The sequence below is a fragment of the Theobroma cacao genome, chromosome 2 (genome assembly GCF_053813885.1).
Source record: "Theobroma cacao isolate CCN51 chromosome 2, ASM5381388v1, whole genome shotgun sequence".
NCBI classification, from domain to species: Eukaryota; Viridiplantae; Streptophyta; class Magnoliopsida; order Malvales; family Malvaceae; genus Theobroma; species Theobroma cacao.
The window spans coordinates 3,063,751-3,088,221 of NC_142640.1; the positions used below are offsets into that span (position 1 = coordinate 3,063,751).

Here is a 24,471-nt window from a genome sequence, read left to right on the forward strand (position 1 = left end):
TATTCTCTAATCATCAATTATGAATTCTATTTATAGAACACTAATGACAAAATATTATCAAAAAATAATTGACCGAAACTGATCCTAATTTCTTAAAATGGGAGACAATTCACCTTATTTTTTTCCTTCAAAATCTCATCTTACATGTCACATGCTTAATTGTTGAACCCCAAGTCCATCAATGTACGGAATTGGAAATGGCTAGAACCGCAGCGATAGGAATCGGGGGAGATATCTTTGGGCGGAAGTGACGTGGGAAGACCCAATAATAGTCAACGTACACGTCAGATTCAACCTCTCCGAACCCCCCCACCCCCCCCCCCCCCCCCCCCCCCCCCCCCCCCCCGCTCCTGCCCCCATAAAAATTTAAAGAAAAAAAGGTATAAGATTTGATCAGAGTCAGTCGCCCCACTCTCCCAAAGGGCAAAAACCCGTACGGATAGTAAAATATGGCGGGTAATAAGGAGGGCCCACAGTGCAATAAGTGTTCCATAATCACAAAATTCCCCCTCTTTTTTTTTGTCCACTTTCTAAAGCATGATTTTGATTTAAATGGAAAGGGACCTAATTGCAAATCTGGCTTTTCTCCTAATTAAAGAAGCTTTTTCAATTTGCAAATTTGCTTTTATTTTCCTGGGTACTGAGTATGGCAGGATTGCTTTTCATTTCCTTTTCAAACAGAAAATGGAGAATCAAGAAAGTCCAATTAAGACTTGAATGAATGATGGGGGGGAGCGTACTGGTATGGAAAATAATGGAATTAGCTTTCCAATTTAGTGAGGTGAGAACGCAGGGGCTGAGGGTGGGTTAGGTTGGAAATCTGACATAGCTTTCAATCTCTCTCTCCTGTCACTGCCAAAGCCAAAAAATAATTGCCATCATATCTGATATGAATAATCAAATCAATCTGCCAGAATATATGTGCTTACTACTACCTAAAATAGGGTCAGGCACTAACTTCAGGAACGGCAAAAAAGATGCTCTGTCCTATTCCTGCGGTAATTTCTGTTCAATTGATTCATTTTTTTTTCTGGTTGCTTAAGTACAAGTTTAATCTAAAGCCCAGAGTACCTAAAAAGGGGAAAAAACCAAAAAAATTAAGCAAAAATAAAAGACCTAGTGAGAATTCAATCCTAGAAGCCACATGGGTTATATTCAGCCATCATCATCTGTTTTTCTGTCTTTATCTTCTTTTTCTTTTTCTGGGGTTTTTTCCGTTCACATTTCCCCTGAAATTTTTGGTCCTGCCTAAGGAATCAGGGCCTCTATGCTAGCTTTCTTTGCCGTTCTACAAACGGGGCAAGAATCAAGAAAAGCTGCACAATCCTTGCATGAAGAAAGGTGTCTGCAAGGGAGGAACAAAACGCACGAATTTCGAGAATTGCAGCATTTGCAAACCATAATCGTCGGGGTTCTTGTTCTTTCTTCTTCGGCTTCTTCTTGTCCACGATCCACAACAAGTCCTGCGAAACCTCTGTTTTCCGCTGCTTCTATTCCTTCTCCGTTCACTTCACAGCATGACTCTGCATCGTCTACCCCATTAAAACAACAAGACGCTTGTTCTCGTAGTTGTTCGAGACTGTTGTTTAGCGCCGCCACCATTACTTCATTTTCCTGTGCCACTCTTTGCCATGCTTGGCTCTCCATCTCTAGTTTCTTCAACAAATTTTGTAACTCCATTGTTTTACTTGTTGCTTTTGCTATCTCTTCATCCTTTTGTCTAAGCAAAAGGAAAGCTTTTGATTCTATTCTTTTTACCAAAGCTGCAACTTGTTGTTTCCTTTGCTCTTGCAGTAACAATATCAATCGCTCATTCTAAATAAAAGGAATAGAACAAAAATTATCAGGAAACCAATTAAGAAAAGAGAAAGAACTTAAAAGAGAAAACCCAATAAATATTGCTTTTTCGTTCTAACCTGTGACCTGATAAACTGATCAATCTCATGTCTTTGCTTCTCAACCTGAGAATCCATGCTTTGGCAATACATCATTGATTCACGATTGTTGTTGTTGGTGGTGGTGGTATTGATGTTCTTGATAGAGGAGGCAAGAAGACTGTTGTCAAAATAAAGACTTTGATTCCTTCGCTGCTGACTCTGAAGCTGCTGCAACTGTTGCTGCTGTTGTTGTAGTTGTTGTTGTTGCAGCTGTGATTTCTGTAGAAGACCGAAACAGAATTGATTAACCCCGCCACAACCATTATCAATCCAATCCTGGGAGCCACACAATGGAAACCCAATATTATCCGAATACAGCTGCGCTTGAATTGCCATTCTTTTCTTGTTTTTTTCTTTCAAAGCAGCCAACAACCCTCAAAAGAACCAAAACAAAAAGAAGAAAGAAAGCAACACCCTTTTCCTTCAAATATTTTCCTTTTCCCTCAAGATCAGATCAAAAACTAAAATGGGTTTTTCTCCTTTGGATCATAGAAAGCCTAAAGAACTCTCTACCACCCCTTCTTCTTTGATATTCAAGGAACATATAGAAAACAAAAGGGGGGTGGAGGGTGGTGGTGTATATTTATAAGAGAGAGAGAGAGAGAGAGAGAGAGAGAGAGAGAGGGTGAGGGTGTGAATTAAGTAACTGAAAAAACTTGAAAAGGAAAGAGAGAGAGAGAGAGCCTAGGATACTATTTTCTGTTTTTTGTTTTCTCTAATAATAATAATATAAACCCAATCGTCCAAAGCATTAAAGAGAGGGAGAGAGAGAGAGAGCTGTATAGGACGAGCCGACGGGGTAAGCAACAACGTATACATGCAGATTTTGTGACTAAACTATCGGGTCAGAGATTTCAGAGGCGTTTGTTTTCCCCTTGGAATAAAAAGAAAATTCAATTCCAAAGTGGATTCACTCATTTATTGGGTAAAGACTTTAGAGAAAGAAAGAGACTCTGAATTGGTCAGTTTTTTATTTTTGGGGGAGAGAGAGATGAAGGATCAGAGATGTGTCAGTTTAGTCATTTGGAAAGCCTGAAGAATAGGATTCTTATAATAATTTTGCTCTCGTTTCTTTCTCGGATTTCTACATTTCTCTTAATTTTTTGGGAATACAAATTTCTAGTATTTTATCTTATTTTTGGGAACATAAATTTATTAATTCTTTTAATTAATTTTTTGTCCATTGATATGGTCTACCTTAATTAAGCACTCCAATATGGTATATGTGTGGTTAACCTCTTAAATTTGCCAAGTCAGCGTTAAGCAATTTAACACTCACAAAAAATAGAAAGACTACCTGGAATTCAGTGGAAAATCACAGAGTGATTTAATTAAATTGCCAAAATAACCGAGAAATTATCTGGCTGGTTTGGTTTGGATTTTCTTTCCTTGTCTGCCTGTAATCCCCTCCTACAAGTTAGATTTGGAATTTGTATTGTAATCTGGTATATAATTTTGCTGGATAATCTACACCAGTTTGCTTCAGGATAAGCTCATAGAAATTGTACAAGATTTCTTGAAACAATAGAAAAGCAAATTTGTAGGGCTTACAGCAAAAGCATACCTACAAAGTTTGAATTTTCTTCCAATGGTCCTCTTTTAATTAAAGAATAAGTTTAAGAGTATTTAATAATGATGAAAAGTTATCTCAATGAAACTATACTATTAACGTATTTATTAAATTATTAAACTATACCTACGAATTACGCAAATTCATTTTCGCTATTTAAATTCGAAATCCTTGAAAGACAAAAAAAAAAAAAAAAAAACCCTTTGCACATGTTTATAAATTCGAACTGATCTTAACTGGGGTAACCCTTTTTCCTATATTTATCTAAACTTTTTCATCGGTTTCTTGCTGGCTGGAATTTAAAATTCACATGAATGCATTTTGAACTTGAGCACGTTATTGTTGTTTAAAGAGCAGCCAAGCTTTAAAGAAAGAAAATTACTAATGTTATTAATTTGGAAGTAACTGAAAGTCTTATCGAACTTAGCTGGTACAGCCAACAAGCTAAAGGATGAATTTCCTTTGAGAAAAATGAGGCACAATTGGGAGAAATTCAAAGCCGGTGGAAGGTTGCCCGAAACCCACAAGAAGCCATGGAGATAAGAGTCACTAGGCACTCCGAAAACAACTGCCCTTCCACCCATGGGTGTCTTATCTGACATTGGTTTTTTCCAAGCCAAAAACCAGGACTTCTATATTTAAATTCTTCCCCCATGTGTCACACCCAAGGTTAAAGATAATGATGTCTTTGTGTCTCTCATAATTGAGTCCCAATTGGAATAATCCAAAATTTTCCCTTTTCCATACTGTACGTAACACCTTTGTACACTTCAATTATTTGCTATATGTGAAACTCTTTTTTACTAAGCGGTATCAGTTCATGTATCTTCTCAACTGGATGCTCCTTACTTTCATGGAAAGAATCCAATTAATTACTGTTAGAAATTAAATTAAACTACTTTTTCGAGAACCCAAAATGTGTTTGGGTTTGGGTTTGGATTGTGAGTCTAATCGATCAAAGGATCATAGATATAATTTCAAAGTATAACTCAATTATCTAACCAAACTAAATTGAACTTTCTCTTTGCAAAAGAAAGTTGTGATCAATATCATCTGTTGTGTTTAGTCGGGGCTTGTACTCATCAGTGTATTGACAAAGATAGAATGGTCTAATCTCATGCAGAACTCTTATCAAATTCCCACTAGGCATTGAGAATCCAGAACTCTTATCTGGGAAGATGATCTGTCTCTCTGGTACTCCACATGCACGAACTTGCCAATGCATAATCAACACCTCCATGACTAGGAAAGACCCCACATATTTGAACCGGTTATTGCTAAGTTACAATGGATCCTAAATCACGGAAAATTTGTCCAATGTCAGCAAGATTCTAGAGGTCCAACATGCAGAGATAAAAAGTCCATGGAAAAATCCTGGTTACAATGGAAACACAGTTCCCTAGACCTTTTTATTTTTCTCAAATACTGTTATATTTACATGATATATATCGAATGCGGGGAAAAAAGGGTGGCTATCTTTATTTTGAAAGCGTTGTTTCCGTTCGCATTCGAGAAGGAAGCAGAAAGGAAACATGGTGAGAGCTAGCCATGGCACAATATGGGAAAGGGTGGCCCCCATGTGCTGCCCACCAACCGTGACCCACCATGAGTCCTATTCCCCTCTACATGTTCATGATCCTTTTGCTGCCCGGCTCCCTCTGCATCGACGGTGCAGACCATGTGAAATTGTGAAAACACCAAGATCAACCCCAGGACCCTGGCTAGCACACTCCACTTCACTTCATTGACCAGCTGTAATTAAAAAAAAAAAAAAGGAATGAAAGAAAAAGTTGGAATTTTGTTTATTTATTTGGGTTTTTTCGGTGTCTGCAAAAATCCAAAGCCCATTCTCGTATTTGGTGCGAAGTGTAGCTGCAGCTTCCCAACTACTTACTTCTGTTTGTTTTCTTTTGCTTTTGGCAAAGTGATTCTGAAGTCGACCCAATCTTGGGGTTTTCACTCCTCACTTCCCATAATAGAGGCCCGTCCCCACTTCAAAAGTACAGTGTGTGAAATGTGAATGATGATGGATCTTTGGCCAAAACTATGAGGCATGGAAAAAGAGCCACAGCCATTCCAGTTTCTCCATCATGTTTTCAAAATGATAATAATGATTTGACCCTTTTCTTTTTGGGTGTTGGAAACACGGTGATTGCTTAATCAATGGTGGAGATATAGACATAGACAAACAACCTAATGGAAAAAGAGTGGTGATTGTAGTACTGATCCATTAACGCGGAGGTGAAACTTCGACGATGCATGTCAAGCATGTACTTGTTAAGCATTTTCAAACTACATAAAAAAACCGATTTGGTTAGTGAAATAGCTTAGAAAGAACGAGGAAGAGAATCCTGACACATGTTTGATTAGTCTAAACCCTGAAGAGATATATATATCGAAGTTCATCAATTGCGCCAGAAATTTTTCAATACGGCAGTTGGGATGATTTGGTTTTGTTTTCTACGTGGCTTAGTAAGCATGCATTGACACAAGGACCCTGAATTAAGGGCCTTTGATTTCCATCATTAGCTAAAAACATGAATTGGTGAATGATTAGAATCTGTCATTTTCCTTGCTCATTTCAAACACCATCTCAAATTCTCAACGTAATTGTTCAAAACAAATTCGACCGCTGACCAAACCCAAATTTTTGAACTTACTATAACACACGGGAACCGAAGATCTTGACAATTCAAGATCATATTCATATATGTAGGTCAAGATAAGCTTTCTTTACTAAGGAATATGCCAGTTTTTTCTTTCTTTCTTTCTTTCTTTCTTTTTTTTTTTTTTTTGATGGAAGAAAAATGGGACTATCAAAGCTTTTGCCAATTGATCAGTTGCTTTATTAATGGGCATAGACTTTGAAAGAGACGAGACGGTGACTCGAGGAGTTGTTGTTAGACCACCGAGGCTGCACCTAGCCGAGGGGTAAGGTCCCATCCTCATGCATGTGACCCACCAATACAAATATTTAAAGTCGTATCTTTGTGATGAGTGAGACTTTCTATGCCCACAATTTCAGACTTGCCAATGGCCAAGACCCTTCGCTGCAAACGGTCTTTAAAGGACCACCCCTCAATGCCTCTCTCATGACATTTTGGAAAAAGAAAACAAAAAAGTTTTTAAATACAATCATAACTGCTGGAATTGTTCAAATGACACAAGCATGATCCAGGCATGAAAACTGAATGACTGTAAACATTTTAGCAATACACGGCGCAGAAGCACCGAATGAAGGTTCAGGTTATCTGTATGCCTTTTTGACTATGTAAAAAATTGGACTATTGGGGTGTTAAATTACAGTAAGAAAATTAATATTCAAATCCAATAACCGTAAGTAACGTTCGAGTCTCGAGAGACAAATTATGGTGGGGGGCAGGCAAAGGTTTGATTGTCGATCAGCATCTTGACTGGGACTGTTGAGTATTGAAGGTGATATGGTCTGGTGTCCACAGCAAACCTGCTTTATTTGTCTGTGTTTGTGCAGCAGCCATACATGCATGCTTGGAACAATTAACCATTAGTATAATACAAAAAAAAAAAGCCACTGTTACATGTGGAAGTGGATGGAATTGGTGGACTGGAAACATTTGGAGAGATACATTCAATCATCCATATCAAAGTCTGCATGATAAATAATAATTGCCAAGACTAGATCCACTGTATATGCAGTCTGCAGCCAGGGATGCTTTGCACACAAAAATTATTATTGGAAGGTTATGATTAAATATTTGACTCCCCTACCATTCTTTAGTCTCACTCAAATCCAATTTATCAAACCAGAAAATGTCATTCGAGATGTACAATACTATACAAGTTTCAAGAGTGGCATTGAAGATGCAGAATTGATGTAAATTAAGGGTGAGAAAAAGAGGTAGTGATTAATTTCTTTTTGAAAGTTGAATTAACTAAAGATTCTCTTCTGGGCTATGACAATTGAGAACTGAGTAGCATTACTCCTTGTAAACTTAACAACCCATGGCAGCTGAACTTGCGCCTTGCATTGCGAGTCTTGGTTGTATAAACATGGAGATCTGATATCACAAGTAAAAACCAGTAAATGGAGATGCCCAGTACAATTAAAGCAATGACTTGTTCAAAACGAAAAGGAAAGCAGGTACATGCGACAGGAAAAAACCCTTGAAAACATTTAATAGTATGTTTAGACTTCTCCATTCCAACAGGTATCTACAGGGAATATAGAATATATCAGCATGAAAGCATGATGAAAGAAGCCAATGACTTGTAATCATTACTTATGTTAAGTTAAAATCAGAAGCTGGAAGAACCGTTTTGATTATTTTGTAAAACAGAGGATTATAAAGGCTGAACAATTTGGGATAAAATATATTTCTCCATTCCTACAAAAGGAAATTGCAGTTGGCAAATCCGAAGTAGTGATCAACTTCATCCTTTTCTTTCTGGTTTTTAGGTTCTTGGGCCCATATTGCACATCTCATGAGGGCAATTAAAATAGTACCCAGTACTACAAATACAAGGGTTCTTCCCATTTTGTTCCATGTTTGCTCTCTTGGGATGTTCATAGCAGAAAAAAGAAAAATAAATAAATAAAAAGAAAGAGTTGGTTAATGTGACCCATGCAATATGTCAGGTGATTTCACATTTCTACATTGGAGACCGACACACGCAAGTCATGTGCAGTGTGGTGCCTTTGGTGGAGTCCCATGCCTTTCTTTAATTCTGGTCTTTTTTTTCAATGCTGCTCTCACAAAAGGTAAACAAGAAAAAAAAAAAGAAAAGGAAGAAAACTTGCTTTAAGTGCTTCCCGTGCAACCTTGACTGCATATTTTTGTTCTTTGCTGCCATCACCAATCTGTACGTGGATGACTTGAAGTGGCACTCTCTCTCTCTCAGTGTAGAAACATTGAACCATTACTCGTATCCTTTTTGTTTGAATCTCGGTATGGTTCGTAACGTTTCTTTAAAGCAAGCAAAATCAACGGGATCTTCTTTTCTAAATTTGACTTACTCTATTTTCCAAGAAACTCACTCCCACCATAACTAGCCACGAACACAGCATTGACCCTGACCCTTTTTCTTTTTCCAGTCCTGAGAAACAGGGGGTCTGTCTTGTTCCTCTTTTTGACGTCTGAAAACCAAACTCGAAAATCATATATATAGCTACAATAAAGTCGTGCATATCCATATCTGCCTATGTAGCTTTGTTCTTTAACTTTTAAAAGGACTGTAAGTTTCCATTAACAAAAAGCACTAACTAAGCTTCACCCTTCTTGGCCTTTTCTCTGTAACCTTATATTGAAAGGAAGGGCTTATTAAGGGAAAACAAGCTCAAGCGGGATTGTTGTAATATTGAATCTTTGGGGCTTAAATCTTGGTTTAATTATTGACTTTGTGGTCACAGCAAGAAAAGAAGCACAGATGAAAGTGCTTCCTAATTAACTGGTTACGTGGTCTTTTTTTAAAAAAATTTTGGGTGGAAAAGAAAAAACAGTCTACAATGTGAATCAACAGTCAAAATTTGAAACGAATTCCAACATCTTGACTTGGAAATGATGCGTTTATTCTATTCTAGAAAGATGAAGAAAATAATTAATCTGTTCTTCTTCTTTTGGGATGCCAAGGCCATGGTCTACTTATATGAAAATTAATCCGCGGAACAAGTTTGTTCAGTCAATCTACCAAACTTCAATGAAAGTAGAGACCAATGTGAATCTTGGGGAGCCAGTCTTGTTTCTTTTTCTGTCAAAAATAATTCATCTCTACTAGAATGTCTTTCCCCAAGAGCCACAGTACTACTGGATAAAATCTGTGTAAAGATATCAATAACTTCATGGCTTGCATCTAAGTTTTACCGCTAATAGTAAATATGTGTAGCCCAAAAAAAAAAAGATATTGCAACTTAAAGAACTTTTAAGCAAGTTTAAACAACAATTAAAGAAAGGAATGGTGCTTCCCATGAGGGTACTCAAGTGGGCTTGAACTTTTGTCATTTCTACAGAAATGGGGCCTGCAAATGCTACTCCAACACTTATCGCAATCTCAGTTTTTGGCATTGAATTTTGATCACGGGACCCAACGTATTCCACCGCTCCATTCAAGGAAAAGGAACTCACCTCAAAACATGATTAGGCCCATGAGGCCATGACCAATCTATTCCATGGCAGATTTAACAATTGGCAGTCACACCTCTCACGCCTGGCTTGTGCAATCAATATCAATAACACCCTCTCACCTTGCGCCCCATGGTTAAGGCGATGATAGATGAAACCATGCCTACAATTTTTGCCTACAAATCCATGGAGGGATAACGTATTTATCAAGGCCATTAGCAAATTTCTGAATCCAACAGCCCCTTGGGAATTGGGTCAAGTGGACTTAGATTCAAATTGGTATGTTTTCGAAATTAGGCTCTTTGGTTGAGCATGTAAAGCTGTTTCCTAAAGGACCCAAGCTCCTTCCCCCATCTTTTCAACAACAATCACTACATGATATTGCCTTGCTTACTTTTAATGTAAAACACTTGATCATTAATAAAAACAATTAAGAATTATTGAATTACGATTGGATTTTAATTTCCTGGTTGATGAAAGGTATGATTTCATTGATATATAAAGCTATTACCAATTTACTATTGAATAATTATAACATTGTAATTCTCTCAAAAAAAAAAAAAGAATTATAACATTGTAATCATTTTTTTATTTTTTATTTTTAATTATTTATCTTTATAACATATTTTTGATAAAGGGTTTGATTAACGTGTACCTGTAAGTACTTGTTTAAAATAGTTAAAATATCATTTTAAAAAAGCTTTTTTGCATTTAATACATTATTTTTAACAAATTCAATTGGAAATAATACATTGTTGATTTTTTTATTATTTTAATATCACCTTAACCGGTGCCGGTTAACATCTCACTTTAATAAATTAAGTTAAAAAAAAACAAAAAAATGTTACAATCAAACAAATTATTGAGTGAAATATTGAGATGACTATCTAAGGGACCTAAAGTTGATTTGATTGAGGATAAAGAAATGAATGAAAAGGGTATATCTTGTTGTGCCATTCCCATTTGACAAGGATAAAGTAGAAGACAACTACAACAACTATGATCTAAATTGCAGACGAATATCATTCAAACAACATTATTATGTAGCTGAACATATAATTCAATGATATTTAAGGGATTTTGTTTCAATCTCTTTTCCAATCAAACAAGAAGAAAGAAACATATGGTTACTGTGTGTCTTGATGAACTGATCTAAATTTAGATATGGTACCAATTAAACTATTGGGCTTTTCTTGTATTTTATGGGCTTGGATTGAAATATTTTTCTCTAAATAAAAAAGGCAGAACTCATGGGGCCCATTGTACCAAAAATTCAAAAGGACCCACCCACCATTTATTCTTACAGCACCCAACTCATGGTCATGGGGACCCAACATAAGAGCCAAGGTTCCCAACCTCAACATCATTCATAACAACACTAACTATGGCTGGATGCTGAGAGGTCCACAGTTGGACCACAGCCAGCGCCAACCCTAAGAGCGTGGATTCATCCTCTGATCCCGCGCCAAACAACGAAATAAGTGGACCCCCCAAAACACATACACACATACTGTCAGGAGTCGGTGTTACCTACATGGATAGCCTCGTCCAAAAACTCATCGATTCTCTACAATTACTATCGAGTACAACCGAGACACGTGGCGCAAAACTGGCTGAACACAAGAATCCAATGACATAGATTTCTATGAAGGCAGACACCAGAGCAAAAAACTTCTCCTATATAAAGTGGAGGAATGCCTAGCTGTGTGACTATCATACTATCATTATCACTCTTTGGTCGGGGAACGCTTCCGGAAGGATATTTTGGTGGCCCGCATTCTTATCTTGTATATACTGAGAAATTCTTCTACTGTTACTTTTAGCAGCTTCTCCTTTTTCTTTTTGGTACTCTAATTATCAAAAGAGAGAAAAAAACAGGGAAGGAAAAAAAAACAGACAGAGAGAAATAAACAAAAAATGGGTGCTCTGGATCATGTTTCTGATCTGTTTGACTGTTCTCGTAGCAGTTCCAAGCTCAAGAAACGTAAGCAGTTGCAGGTACATCTCTTAAAGCAAAATCCTTTTAATTTCTGGGTATTTAGTTTTAAGGCTTTAAGCTTGTAGAAAAACTCTTAATCCTTTTAATAGTAGATCAACTAGTTAAGGAAGCTATTTTCTTTCTTTAAAAAAAAATAGAAAATTGGGTTTTCTCTTTTGGTTCTTGGATCATTAGATTTTTCTGGTTTAGTGTTCGGATCTGCTAATCAGCATGTTCAATTTTTTCTGTGTGATGGTTTTTCCTTTGTTAATCTAGACAAATCTGAAGTTTAACTTGAGTGGTAAAGAGAAGAAATATAATTTTACTTGAAGAAAAAGAAAATTATAGATATCAATTTCTTGGTTTGTTTTAATGCCAATTGACTCTATCTATTAAAATAGAAGTCAGAAATTGCTTTACAGATTGTATTCTGCTTCATACATTCTTGTTTCTGTTTCTTACCAATCAATCAGTATCCGTTTCCTCTTTGGAGAGTCTCTGTTCTTTCATTTATTAGTGTTAGTAAGACTACTTTTACCATAAACACAGAATTCCAGAATTCAATCTTACTAAATAAAGAAAAATGAGGCAATTAGATAAAGCAAAAGCGGAAAATTTAGTGTAAAAAGCAGCCAAACCATTGGAAGGTTATTTTGGTAAATTCACTTTAAATATCAGCCAAAACGACAGGATGATCTTTTCCTTCCGGGGAGATACCTCTATGGTTAGCCGTTTTGGTCAGTGCCCCGGACATGGGGTCTGTTGTCTGCATTCTAAAGCTGTTTTCACCTGCTCACAGACGGTGGAGATCAAGGTGAAAATGGACTGCGAAGGATGCGAACGCAAAGTGAAAAAATCAGTGGAAGGAATGAAGGGTGTAACCCAAGTGGACGTGGAACGCAAGGCCAACAAGCTAACCGTCGTTGGATACGTTGACCCAGCAAAGGTCGTCGCACGCGTGGCACATCGGACGGGCAAGAAGGTCGAGCTGTGGCCCTACGTGCCTTACGACGTGGTTGCCCACCCTTACGCTCCTGGGGTGTACGACAAGAAGGCCCCAGCTGGGTACGTGCGCAATGCCGAGGACCCACAGGTGTCGCAACTGGCTCGTGCTAGCTCCACCGAAGTTCGATACACCACAGCTTTTAGCGACGAGAACCCTGCAGCTTGTTCTGTTATGTGATTTTATTCCAGATTAAAAAGAAGAAAGAAAACAGTTAGTGGTATCAAATGTTTATGGTGGTAGTGAATTAATTTTGTGTGTTCGAAATTTGTGTTAGTTTGATGATTTGGTTGTAAATTCGTGCTGTTGGATCTTTTCTATCAGTGTATTAATATTTGGTCTGTTGTATCAAATTTAGTTAATGAGTATTAAATGGATAAATTTTGGTATAATATTTTTAAAAAATAATAATAACGATGATGATGATGAGTTCCATCGTACTCTTGTTTCAGACATTTGAAGGGGTGGGAAGGTAGGAGGATGGGAAGAAAGGGAACAGTGATGCCAAAGGACAGTTTTAAGTGATGATGGTTCCCAAGTCATTTTCATGTTCAGTAGGATGTGAAGTGGGAACATTCGGATCATCGAAAGATTGGTAGAATCTTAATGCTTGGTGGGGTCCACACTCCACAGCTTTTACCACCACAATGAAGCCTGAAGGGGGAGGGTTTCCAGGCTTATTTCTCATCTGCTAAACATCCAGTAAGATCGTAGAGCGAAAGCAGACCATTTGAGTTTACATTCATTGAATTTACACTCCCTGCTCCAAAGTTTCAACGCAACTCCCAACAATGGATAAAATTCAAGAAAGTGATGGTTTCTAAATGATTTTGTGGACGAAATTTGTGATAAAAAAAAACAAAGATGATAAGACATTAACAGTCAATGCAACGGTTTCACATTTGAAGCGTTGTGTAGTAAACGACAAAGATGAATCAAAATGGCATTGAAATCGTCTGGTGAAACGGATAGAGAATAGTTTTATCTTTTCCACCGCCCAACAAATCTAGAACAGCAAAAGGGTGTTTCTGGGAAACTCGCAACTGCCAGCAGTGCAGGCAGATGTGGTCCGAGACTCTTTGTCTCAAGCAACGGCTGCACCGATTTTCCTTGATCCGAAATCTGTTTGTTTTGCGGTTGAGACGAGATTCCCAAGTTTCAAATATTCCTGGGTAGACACCTGTACCAATTACAAACACTGTATTGGTCAACCAGGCAAGTTACGATGGCTTCCATTTTTGCTTTGGATTGCCAGTGCTTTAGTTGGTGGAAGTTGAATATACTATTTGAAATTCATAAAGGTGACGTTGTAATACGATATTTGTTTATCAAGCTAGGAAAAGATACTCCTAAATAAATATCTTCTTTTTATATAGTTTCATTCATTTCAATACAACCACAAAAGGTTAAAAACTTATTATTAATATATCTTGCAATAAGGTAATGCCAGTGCGTTGACACCTAATTGATTTAACTTTTAAAGAGATATATTAATGTCATTCTCATTTGAATTTATGATATGATTGGTTGGAGGTAATCAGTATTTCATTTCTCTTTATATTTATGAATCGGTTCACGGAATGATTATTTCAAGAGAAGTTAGAAAAATTATTATCTTTGTTCTCCATAATAATTATTCTATATGTCATGAAATGGGTTAAAAAAATTCTAACAAAAATATCATTAATTATTTTACAAAATCATTGCTCTTCATATAATAAAACCTTTTTTATTTTCTTTTTCATTCTCTCTTTGCCTCATCTACGCATCTCTCCTCTCGCTACATTTTTCCCATGATCGGAGGAGTAGTGAAAGGAGGTGACGGCCAACCGGCACCTCGACGGCCAGATTTATATTTGACATCTTAAAGCTTCAAAACTCATTTTAATTTTCAATTATATCACTTTAACTTCCTTTTTTTTTTTTTTTGAAGAGTTTAAACTATACTTAACTTTTTTTTAAAAAAAGAAAGATTTATATTCCAATCAATCGCGATAAAAAAACACTTAATACATTAGATAAAAGTAAGTTTGTAAACTCCAAAAGTGGATTATTATAAATTAAACAAGAATATTCAACTTTTTTTAATGTAAACTCCATTCAAATGTTAATATTAATAAAAAATTGCATTCTTATTCAAATTTAATTAAAAAAATAAAAACATTAAAATTTCTTACAAGAATATATTAATTATTAAAAAAATTAATCAGCCCATTCAATAATAAAAAGGCCATGCCACTGAGGGCAGGATTTCACCCCATTGAAGCCTCTGGTCGGGGTATTAGGGCTGTCATGTTCTCTTGGGCCTCAGGCCCTTAGCACAGCCCAAACCCTTGTTTAACTGAATTTTTTTTTGAGAAATATTTAACTGACCTTTAATTTCCCAAAAATATGCAAATAAAAGAAACCGAAAACCCTCGCTCGGCTCCCTTACATTGCATTCATTTTGGCGGGAAGCTAGAAAAGGCTGCGAAGAATCCAATCCAATCCCCCCGAGGCGAGAGGCCATGGCAGACGATTCGGAGATGAACCCTGACCAGGTAGAGGAAGAGTTCACCGTATGGAAGAAGAACACCCCGTTCCTATACGATCTCGTCATTTCTCACCCTCTGGAGTGGCCTTCTTTGACTGTCCACTGGGTCCCGTCTTCGCCGAGCCCATATGGAGCCGACCCGTCTTTTTCCGTCCACAAACTCGTCCTCGGGACGCACACCAGCGGTGGCGCCTCGGACTTTCTCATGATTGCCGACGCAGTCCTCCCGACCCTCGCTGCAGAATCCGATTTTGGCGCCAAAAATGATGACCCGGTTTTCCCTAAGGTTTGTTGAGTTTTTAGTTTTTGACACGCTTTGTTTTGTGGGTACCAAGTGTTCGATGAAATTACTGGATGGAAGCGTTGAAATTATTGATCCCATTATTAGTATTTGTATTTTCGTTTTCCATTTTGACCATGAGGACTGTGATTTGGGTACTAAAATGCTTGATGAAATTACTGATTTTTAAAAATGCTAGATTAAGGTTTTTTTTTTTTTTTTAGAATATTTGTTCGTCAAGAAAGATTAAGCTAGAACATTGCTCAAATAGTTGCCGGATGAAAATATTACCTTCATTTGTTTTTTTTTTTTTTGATGAATTTAACAACTATAAAACTGGTCTTGCTTTTGATGTTAAACTGATTGAGTTATTCCGTTGAACTACTAGCTGAAGTTGTGTGGTTGTTGATAGGTGGAGATAACACAGAGGATGCTTGTTGATGGGGAAGTGAACAGGGCAAGGTGTATGCCACAGAATCCGGTTATTATTGGTGCAAAGACCAGTGGCTCTGAGGTTTTCGTGTTTGATTACACCAAGCAGGCAGAGAAGGATAAGGGAGGTGAATGTGATCCTGATTTGAGGCTGAGGGGTCATGACAAGGAAGGGTATGGATTATCATGGAGTCCACTTAAGGAGGGTTATCTTGTGAGTGGTTCACAAGACCATAAGATATGCCTGTGGGACTTGTCTGCTTGGCCTCAAGCGAAGGTTCTTAATGCAATGCATGTTTATGAGGTATTTATTGGACTTCTAGGAATTGCTAGGATTTTAAACCTTAGTGATTTGTTATTTGATTATGAGATCTGTGAATGTCCTTGTAGGCTCATGAAAGTGTGGTTGAAGATGTGTCATGGCATTTGAAGAATGAGAATATATTTGGTTCTTCAGGTGATGATTGTCAGTTGATGATCTGGGACTTGCGCACCAACCAAACTCAACATCGCGTTAAAGCCCATGATAGAGAGGTGAATTAAGCTTCTTATTATAGTCTTTTTTGGTTTTATGATTCTTTGTCCTGATATATTTTCATGTCCTTTTGATAATCTGATAGGAAAAATTATTTTTTCTCTCAGATCAATTATTTGTCTTTCAATCCTTATAATGAGTGGATTCTGGCTACAGCATCTTCTGACTCTACTGTTGGTTTGTTTGATATGCGGAAGCTGAATGTACCTTTGCATGTTTTAAGCAGTCACACGTAAGTCTGCCATCTTTCAGATTGGTTCTGGGAATTTAGTAGCTAAAGCAAATTACATGTTGACTCTACCTTCAGTACATGTGGTACTTTAATTTTAAACCTAATTGATCTCTGGTTCTAGCTACACCTAACTCCATGCTGTTCATTGACTTCATTTTGGCCCTAAAAATTACCAAGAGTTCCATTAGTAAGTAATTTTAGCATTATATAAAGGAGTACTTGACTTTTCTTGCAATGAAAGTAATTAGAAATATTTCATATTAATTGATAAACTTTTGTTAAGGAATTTTGGATTCTACTTTCTGTCTGCCTCAAGGCTCAAGGTGTACATAAGCATTTGCATACTATTAAATTTTCATTCTTTTCGATTTCCTGAACCTTGTTTTCTAGTTAGGTTAACAATTTTGTGTCAGCTACTCTACAAACCATTTACTACCCAAAATGGTGCATGAAATCATTGAAATAGGACTTCTCACCTTGGATTTGTCTTTTTCAGTGGAGAGGTCTTCCAGGTAGAATGGGATCCTAATCATGAGACGGTGCTGGCATCTTCTGGTGATGATAGAAGATTGATGGTTTGGGACCTTAACAGGTAGTTCACATTTGGATGATACTAGGAATGTGTTCAATATTATTTGTTCTACCTATCATGATATCAAATACTATGCTTTGCCTTTTCATTTTGGTTTCAAGTTTTATTTGACCATCCTAATATTAGCAATAAAATCTTTTCCTCCAATTTGAACCTCCTGAAGTTAGGAGCAATATCAGCAATGAGCATTGCACAAATTATATTGCTGTTTTATTCTTATGGAATTTCTCACCACTTTTAACATTGTTTCGTTCAGAAATTATTTATCTCTCTTGTCCTTTTTCATGACCCAACCACTGGTGTATTGTTGATCTGCAGAATTGGGGAAGAGCAATTAGAAATTGAGCTAGATGCTGATGATGGTCCTCCCGAGCTGCTTTTTTCGCATGGAGGGCATAAAGCCAAGATATCAGATTTCTCATGGAACAAAAATGAGCCATGGGTGATTTCAAGTGTAGCTGAGGATAACACTCTTCAGGTCTGGCAATTGGCAGAGAGTATATATCGCGATGATGACACCCAAACAGCTGAGGACTATCCATAGATATTCGGGTTAAAGTTTAAGGATGATTTTTCTTATGAATTAAAATCATGTTTTCTGTGTGAACAACTTGAGTAGTCCTTAACATGTCTTGATTTATATCCAAACCTTTTGTCTCTTGTTGGTGTTTTTGAGGATGGTTTACTGTTGAATTAAATATGCTGTAAAGCCTGGAAGGTATGGAGTATGGACTAGAGGGGACAGTTGGTTACACTGAACCTGGTGTGTGGGGCTAATCGTTTGTGACTCAAAGAACAAGAGCATCGAGTAATTAGTGGTTAGTTTGCTGAGTCTTATTTTTTTAAATACACGAACCAAACATCAAAACCATTTTAATACCGAAGCCTAGAGGCGAAGAGGCTTTAAAAGATCGTATGCCTATGAGATTAATGGGGGAAACAAAGTAAAATGTTTAACCGTTTGAGGCATTTCTTTTGATCCAATGACAGAAATCCTTTGCCCGCAAGTCATTTCCTTTTCAAAAAAATATATAGTTTGCTTCGTCTTCCAGGATCACACCAAGCTCTTACACGGCCCCTAATACGGTTTTACCGCATATAACTTGATCAAGAGTATGAAACTGTTGCAGAGAAGGCATTTGTAAAATTTCCCATTGCTAATCCTCATTCCTTAATACTCCCCGTCTCCCAAAAGTGCATTTGGCTCCTATGATTTTCAATATATTTTCTTCTACAACAAAAGTACCAAAAATTGAGTAAAGAAAAGGCCCCTCTATCTAAAGAAATAAATGAGAATTGCAATGAACAAGATTTCTAAAGGAAAGTGAAGATTATTTGCCATCCTCAAAATTCAACGTTTTTTTTCCAAATTTCAAAGGCACATTTCTCTTTCCATTTTGTTTCAATTGTAGGCTTGTAGCAAGCCAGACTGCAGCTCCTACTCTCAGGGACAATTATCAGTTACATAAAAAATTGTAATGTTTGACTACCCCATCTTTGACAACTATGAGTTTCCATCACACGACCGTTGATCAAAACCTCAGTTTGAACAACAGCTTCCCGCTTGAGTAGGCATCTTGCAACCTTCCCAAACAGAATGCTATGGCAAAAGCAAACTTCATGTGCCTAGTTGATGTCATGCAAAACCGGAATAGGAATTGCTGAAAGCTATGCAAGCTAATTTGTAGCTTCCAAGTGAATCACAAGCTACAACTGCCGGGAGTGAAACTTGTAACTCACCTACAAAGGGCTCACAGTATTGAAACATCAAAGATATTCCACCTTCCCTAAAATCTGTAATTCAGCAATAAAAAGAACTCATATAGCTTAGAAAGAGAGAACTAGAACTCAACCCAGGAGGCAAAAGGTAAAAAGAAAAAACACTACTCCACACAAGCACATAAATTTTCAAGAAAATCAGCAAAGCATCGCATCACTGATAGTAATAACTGATGGATCTATACATTGTTGTAAGCAGTACAAAGATGGGATAAGGCATTTTATTAAGTTGAGTTTAGCTTGGTAACAAAACAGACTGTCTGCCGATGCTCATAAATGCTACAAGCTACAAATCCATAAGTTTCAGCTTTACAAGTTGTAGGCTTTAAACCACAAACTAAGAAGACCACTAATAGCATCAAATCCAAGCCACGCCACCCCTAAAAACCCATTAAGTAGGGTAAAAATAGAAAACACAAAGAACTGAAATGACAAAAAAAAAAAAAAAGAAGCAATGCAACCTGAGGGATGGCGAGGCAGCCCAAGAAAACTGCTTGTTGGAAGACAAATATGTACCCTGCAGAATATGGATAATGCTGACCTCAAAAGTTCTTCAACCTGCTGTAGCTGCATGAGCACCTTCAAAGAAAATAACTATCAGTATCAAAGCCATCCTCTCTAATTTTCCCAAAAAAAAAAAATCCAAGCCACCTTAAAAATTTTAACGATTTATGTGATTATCAAACATCTAAATATTCAAATAACATCCAACCACCCATGATCCTTATTTCACATGTAAGTCTTCTGTTATTCCTCTAATAATCATTCTGAACATAGTTAATGTTGTTATCAACCAGAATTACAGAATGGTTGATATGTTTAGAACAATAATAAACTCTGTAGCTGCAGCAAGTCAAAAACTGTAATACTTTCTCCATAGACACACAAAAGAAAACCACTTCGGAAGTCCTCACAGAAGACAAGAAGCATAACCTGACCAAAACACTTTCTCTAAAAAATTAAAATCTTGGATTGGAAGTTTCAAGCCTTTTAGTTAAGCAAAAATGTACAACCAACACACCAGTTACAGATGGTGATAAAATAAAGTTTTCAAATAAATCATATCAGAAATTCACTTTCTAATATCCATCATAAATTAAATGAAGAAATTAAGAGAAAGAATTCCCAAATTTTACCTTTCCTCCTTTTTGTGCCAGAAGAATTGCCATTGGACCCTGCACTTCCAACCCCATATGTAGAAAGCTCCTTTTCTCCTGAGTTCTGATTTGCCAAACACGGAAGATTGTCAAACTCACACACATTAAATCCTTGTCCATTCAGCTCTGCTACTTCTCCTGTTTTACCGTCGGCCCCAGGGTGAAGGCAATACATTTGATCATTGCATTGCACATTGCAGGGATTCATCACATAAGCACCAGGCAAATTCATCATGTTAACATTAGTTGTTGATTTCTGATAAGGAAACGATCCAATCTCCCCTTCAATTCTTCCTCGAATATCCACAAGCAAACATTTGAGCCTTGCAATCTCAGCTTCCAATGCAGCCTGACCTTGCAATCTCTTCAACAGCTGCTGGTTCAGTGCCCTCAATCTCACAACCTCATCCTCCAACGAGGCTGCTCGTGCCTTAACCTTTTCCCGATACTTCCTAACAGCTTCCCGATTACCCAATGGACGTTTCTTTGATTTCTTCTCCCTAGACTCCGCGGTGTCATCAATAGCAGCCTTATCTTCAGTTGGGGCAGGCACAATTTTGGTATGAACATGGAAACAGGTGTGTGTATGAGAGTTATCGGGGCCGGGTGGATTGCAAGTGTGTGTATGGGTACAAGCATGAGAATCGTTGAGTAATTCATCGAAAAAACTGTCCATGGAGCAACTGCTTGGAATATCAGCCATGTTGCCCGAAAACACTTCTTGGTTCAAAAAATCAAGCTCCCCGTCGTCCATTTACAATTAGCAAACCCCAGGAGAATCAAAGAGAAACAGTAGACTCCACTGACGGAGAGATAAATTTACGATTTGACCCTGACCCAGATTACAAATCGTGCCCAATTAGCGGTCTTGATAGATCTTAACAACACCAAGAAGAAAAAGTCAGAATATGTAGCAATGCTAATAATTCCATTCCTTTCTTTTATTAAAAAAACCTAATTAAAGCAATACATTTACACTCCAGAATTTATTCAAAGCAACCATTACGATATTAAAAAAAAAAAAAGATTTTCAACTGAAATCGATTCACACAATTATCATCAACAAAAAGAAGACAAAAAGAGTCTTACTCCGAAAAAAAAAAATAACACGCAGCAAGTTGAATAACCTCGGATGAGCCGAACAATTCGGTACAATAAAGGTTCAACAGGAAACCAAAAGAACAAAGAATCGATGAAGGAGCATCGTTATCCTAGATTCGACAAACTGAAACCCTAGAAAATAAGCGGCGCCCTTTTTTATTAAAAATAAAAAGGAAAAAAAAAAGCTTAAAGACTAATGACAGAGAAGAAGTGTAAAAGGAAGCAAAATTATAATTTACTAGTGATATTGCTGATAGGGTCAATGAAAATGGTAAATTTTATGGCATTTTGAAGATTCCCAAAATGGACGTACCAGAAACAAAGAAAGAAAAAGAGTGGCCGCTTGGGATTTGCAGAGAGATTCCTATGTCTTTCTTTCCTCTACAGTCAGAATTCAGACACAAAGGAGCCCTCATTTCTTTCAATTTATAGGTACTTGAGGGCCTTAGCTGTAAATTAAGAAAAAATTATTACATTCCTCTTCTTGAGATGCTATGGTGTGTTGTTGTTTACGAACTAAAAGGTGTATCCCATAAGGCTTTGCCGTTTGATGTGAAGAGTGGTAGCCACGAGGATGATGGGTCAAGATCATGGGTCTGATGTGGATGAGTCCTATTGGAAGGTTTATAGATTTGAGAAGAGTGAAGCAGAGTGAAAGCACGAAGATTCAAAAGCGGTTTTTGGGTCAAATTTGTTCGGTAAGAGAAATCAAATTCAAGTTTGTGGAAAGTTCGTGGATTTTGGGTCAATATGGAAATGAAAGGATGGGTTGGGCCCTAACTAGGAAGAAAATTGCGTCATTGGGCCCACATTACAAGTTAGAATTAAAATTCAAAGTCCAACCACTTGACGTTGATTTCTTTATTGCTTTTACTACTTATTTTTATTTTTGTTTCGTAACGGCATTTGATAGAAAATTATAATAAACATAATACTTATAAAAAGCTTTTTGAATTATTTAAAAAAATTAAATTAATTTAATCACTTTGGATCAATATTTTATATTTTAATTAAAATTAAATAAATATTTTTAATTAATAATTAATTATTATTAATTAGAATGTTAGGTATTATTGACTTGATATATTGAAATGTTAATAATGATATAACATGTAAAATAAAAATACAAAAACTTAATTATACATAATACAAGATTGATGACTTATTTATTTATTTTAAATAATTTAAATACTTTTTCAAACATTATCTCATTATTGTATAAACTTTCAAGTCTTAGGTTTTCCATTTGCTTGGCCAAAAAGAAAAACAATAGATAGTTTTCACTGATTACATCAATACAGTGCCACTTGGCCCAGTTGAGCTTCTTAGATTAGTTTTTTGTGTGTATAAGAACTTGATTCTGCTTAAAATATGTTTCATGATTAAAATCATACACTAACACCGTTTTGCAATATCATTTTATTTATTGTGGGTTAGAGAAATATATAATAATGAGTTTTTATTTAATATATTATCAGTGTATAAATTTTATATAGTTTCATTGAAATAAAACGCTGACATTTTGTTAATAAGTAAATTTAAAAGTTAGAAATTTAAAAAATATTTATTTTGAAATATTTTTTTAATTTTTATTTTTGTATGTGGATGATCTTACATTTTACAATTAAATGATAGTATATAAATACTATTATATTAATAATGCATCAAATAATAAGCCTAAGAACAATTGTTATTTTGCAAAGACATTCAAATGTTTCCATGGAATTAGGAATATGGCAAAATATAGTGAGTAAGGGCTCATTTGGTAACCAAAAAATAACTTATTGGAGAAAATTTTTTCAATATAAAATATTTTATATAAAAATTTAATTTTTTGGTTGTGAGAATAAACTGTCAAATATATTTTCTATCGTTTAAATCGTGGAAAATATTTTCCTCCATCACTAGTTAAGTTGTTTTGGTGTTAGAATGATAAATAGGAGTTAATTACAAAGCAATAATGTCATTTGATTTTTACTAATTTGATATCAAAATAAAAAATGTACATGAAAATGAGTAAAATTAATAATAATAATTTTCAAAATATTTAACTACATATCTATAGCTATATAAAAGAAAGTCAATCTCTTATCTTTGCGTCACGTGGAATGATAGTTTTGCACTTAGGGATGGTAAAGGGTACCTTGTGATAGAGTTTTTGTAGATACCTGATCCAATTATATAGGTTATGGTACTTTATAATCGGATTCAGGTAATAATTTTACTATCTATACCAGGTTGGGGTAGAATTCAGGTACTACCCTAGAGTACCCAATACCTGAATCTAGGAGCGGAGCCTCCTTATGTGATGGGCCCCCAAAACTTTTAAAAAATTTTTATAATATATAATTTTTTTATATTTTTTTATATTTTTTAATGACCCCTTCAAAATAAATTTTTATATTAATAATTAAAATAAATAAAAAATAATAAAATGATTTCACTTATCTCTCTCAATTTTAAATTTTTTAATTTATATTTGTTTATTTTTTTCATTTCTATTATATTCATTCATATGTTGTAAATTTCTATAAAATTTTTTCTCAAATTTCTACAAATAATTAACCATATTCTTTTTCTTTTTTTTTATTATGTAATATATGGTATTTACCTTTTACTTATCATGTTATTCTTTTTTATGTTACGTAGATTTTATTTTTTATAATTTTAATATTTAAAAATTAATAAATTATTATATAGTGCTCAAATATAAGTTGTAGTATTACATTATTATTTAAAATTTCATCAATGTATCATTTTTTTATTAATCTTGATTATGCTAAAGGAAATTAACTTAAGTATATTGTTTTTATACGTTTAAAGCTATTTTGAATATATAGTATTTAAATAATTTTAGTTATATAGAAAGAAATTATTAATTTTATATATCGTTTTTAACTATTTATATGTTACAAATTATAGTTTTATATTTAGTTTCTTATTTTTATTATCAATATTTTTAATGTTGATTGAATTTAACATATTAGTTTTTTAAAATTTTTAATTTTTATTTTTCTGTGTTTGGCCCCCTAACAAAATTTGACTAGCTCCGTCCTTGCTCGAACCTCATTATGTTTTTTTTTTAATTTTAAGTAATTAAAGAAAAACTTATATTGTTAATTAAATTAATTTATGAAATTATGATTATTAATTAACTTGTAATATTTTTTAATACATATACTCTATAAATTGTGTTAATTTATAAAAAAATATAATTACTATTATATATATACTTTAAATATATAAA

General features: G+C 35.5%; 4 protein-coding genes across 7 annotated transcripts; 2 read left to right on the forward strand and 2 right to left on the reverse strand.

Moving 5' to 3' along the window:
- Window positions 1-978: 978 nt before the first annotated feature.
- Window positions 979-2,417, reverse strand: LOC18607543 (putative BOI-related E3 ubiquitin-protein ligase 3). Its single transcript, XM_007041759.3, has 2 exons — window positions 1,917-2,417; window positions 979-1,815 (listed from the first exon to the last, which is right to left on the reverse strand). The coding sequence occupies exons 1-2, from the start codon at window positions 2,271-2,273 to the stop codon at window positions 1,249-1,251; spliced, it is 924 nt and encodes a 307-aa protein (XP_007041821.1). The 5' UTR covers window positions 2,274-2,417; the 3' UTR covers window positions 979-1,248.
- An 8,893-nt stretch (window positions 2,418-11,310) lies between these two features.
- Window positions 11,311-12,975, forward strand: FP6 (farnesylated protein 6). The gene is made up of 2 exons (XM_007041761.3): window positions 11,311-11,600; window positions 12,380-12,975. Exons 1-2 carry the CDS (start codon window positions 11,520-11,522, stop codon window positions 12,761-12,763), a joined length of 465 nt encoding a protein of 154 aa, XP_007041823.1. The 5' UTR covers window positions 11,311-11,519; the 3' UTR covers window positions 12,764-12,975.
- A 2,013-nt stretch (window positions 12,976-14,988) lies between these two features.
- On the forward strand, window positions 14,989-18,018 carry MSI2 (Transducin family protein / WD-40 repeat family protein). The gene is made up of 6 exons (XM_007041763.3): window positions 14,989-15,402; window positions 15,809-16,132; window positions 16,219-16,362; window positions 16,471-16,595; window positions 17,092-17,187; window positions 17,506-18,018. The coding sequence occupies exons 1-6, from the start codon at window positions 15,091-15,093 to the stop codon at window positions 17,729-17,731; spliced, it is 1,227 nt and encodes a 408-aa protein (XP_007041825.3). The 5' UTR covers window positions 14,989-15,090; the 3' UTR covers window positions 17,732-18,018.
- Window positions 18,019-18,528: 510 nt separating this feature from the next.
- On the reverse strand, window positions 18,529-21,693 carry LOC18607547 (basic leucine zipper 23-like). Of its 4 annotated transcripts, XR_001926733.2 has the most exons (4): window positions 21,213-21,474; window positions 20,103-21,000; window positions 19,428-19,545; window positions 18,529-18,981 (listed from the first exon to the last, which is right to left on the reverse strand). XR_001926733.2 is itself a non-coding variant. In XM_018115911.2 (3 exons), exons 2-3 carry the CDS (start codon window positions 20,875-20,877, stop codon window positions 19,520-19,522), a joined length of 801 nt encoding a protein of 266 aa, XP_017971400.2. In that variant the 5' UTR covers window positions 20,878-21,000; window positions 21,538-21,693; the 3' UTR covers window positions 19,153-19,519. The 4 variants fall into 4 exon arrangements, 3 of the variants coding, with proteins under 3 accessions (XP_017971400.2, XP_088659604.1, XP_007041832.3); XM_018115911.2 differs by lacking the exons at window positions 18,529-18,981; window positions 21,213-21,474 and adding an exon at window positions 21,538-21,693 and having other exon boundaries at window positions 19,153-19,545; XM_088803478.1 differs by lacking the exon at window positions 18,529-18,981 and having other exon boundaries at window positions 19,153-19,545; window positions 21,251-21,474.
- Window positions 21,694-24,471: the final 2,778 nt, after the last annotated feature.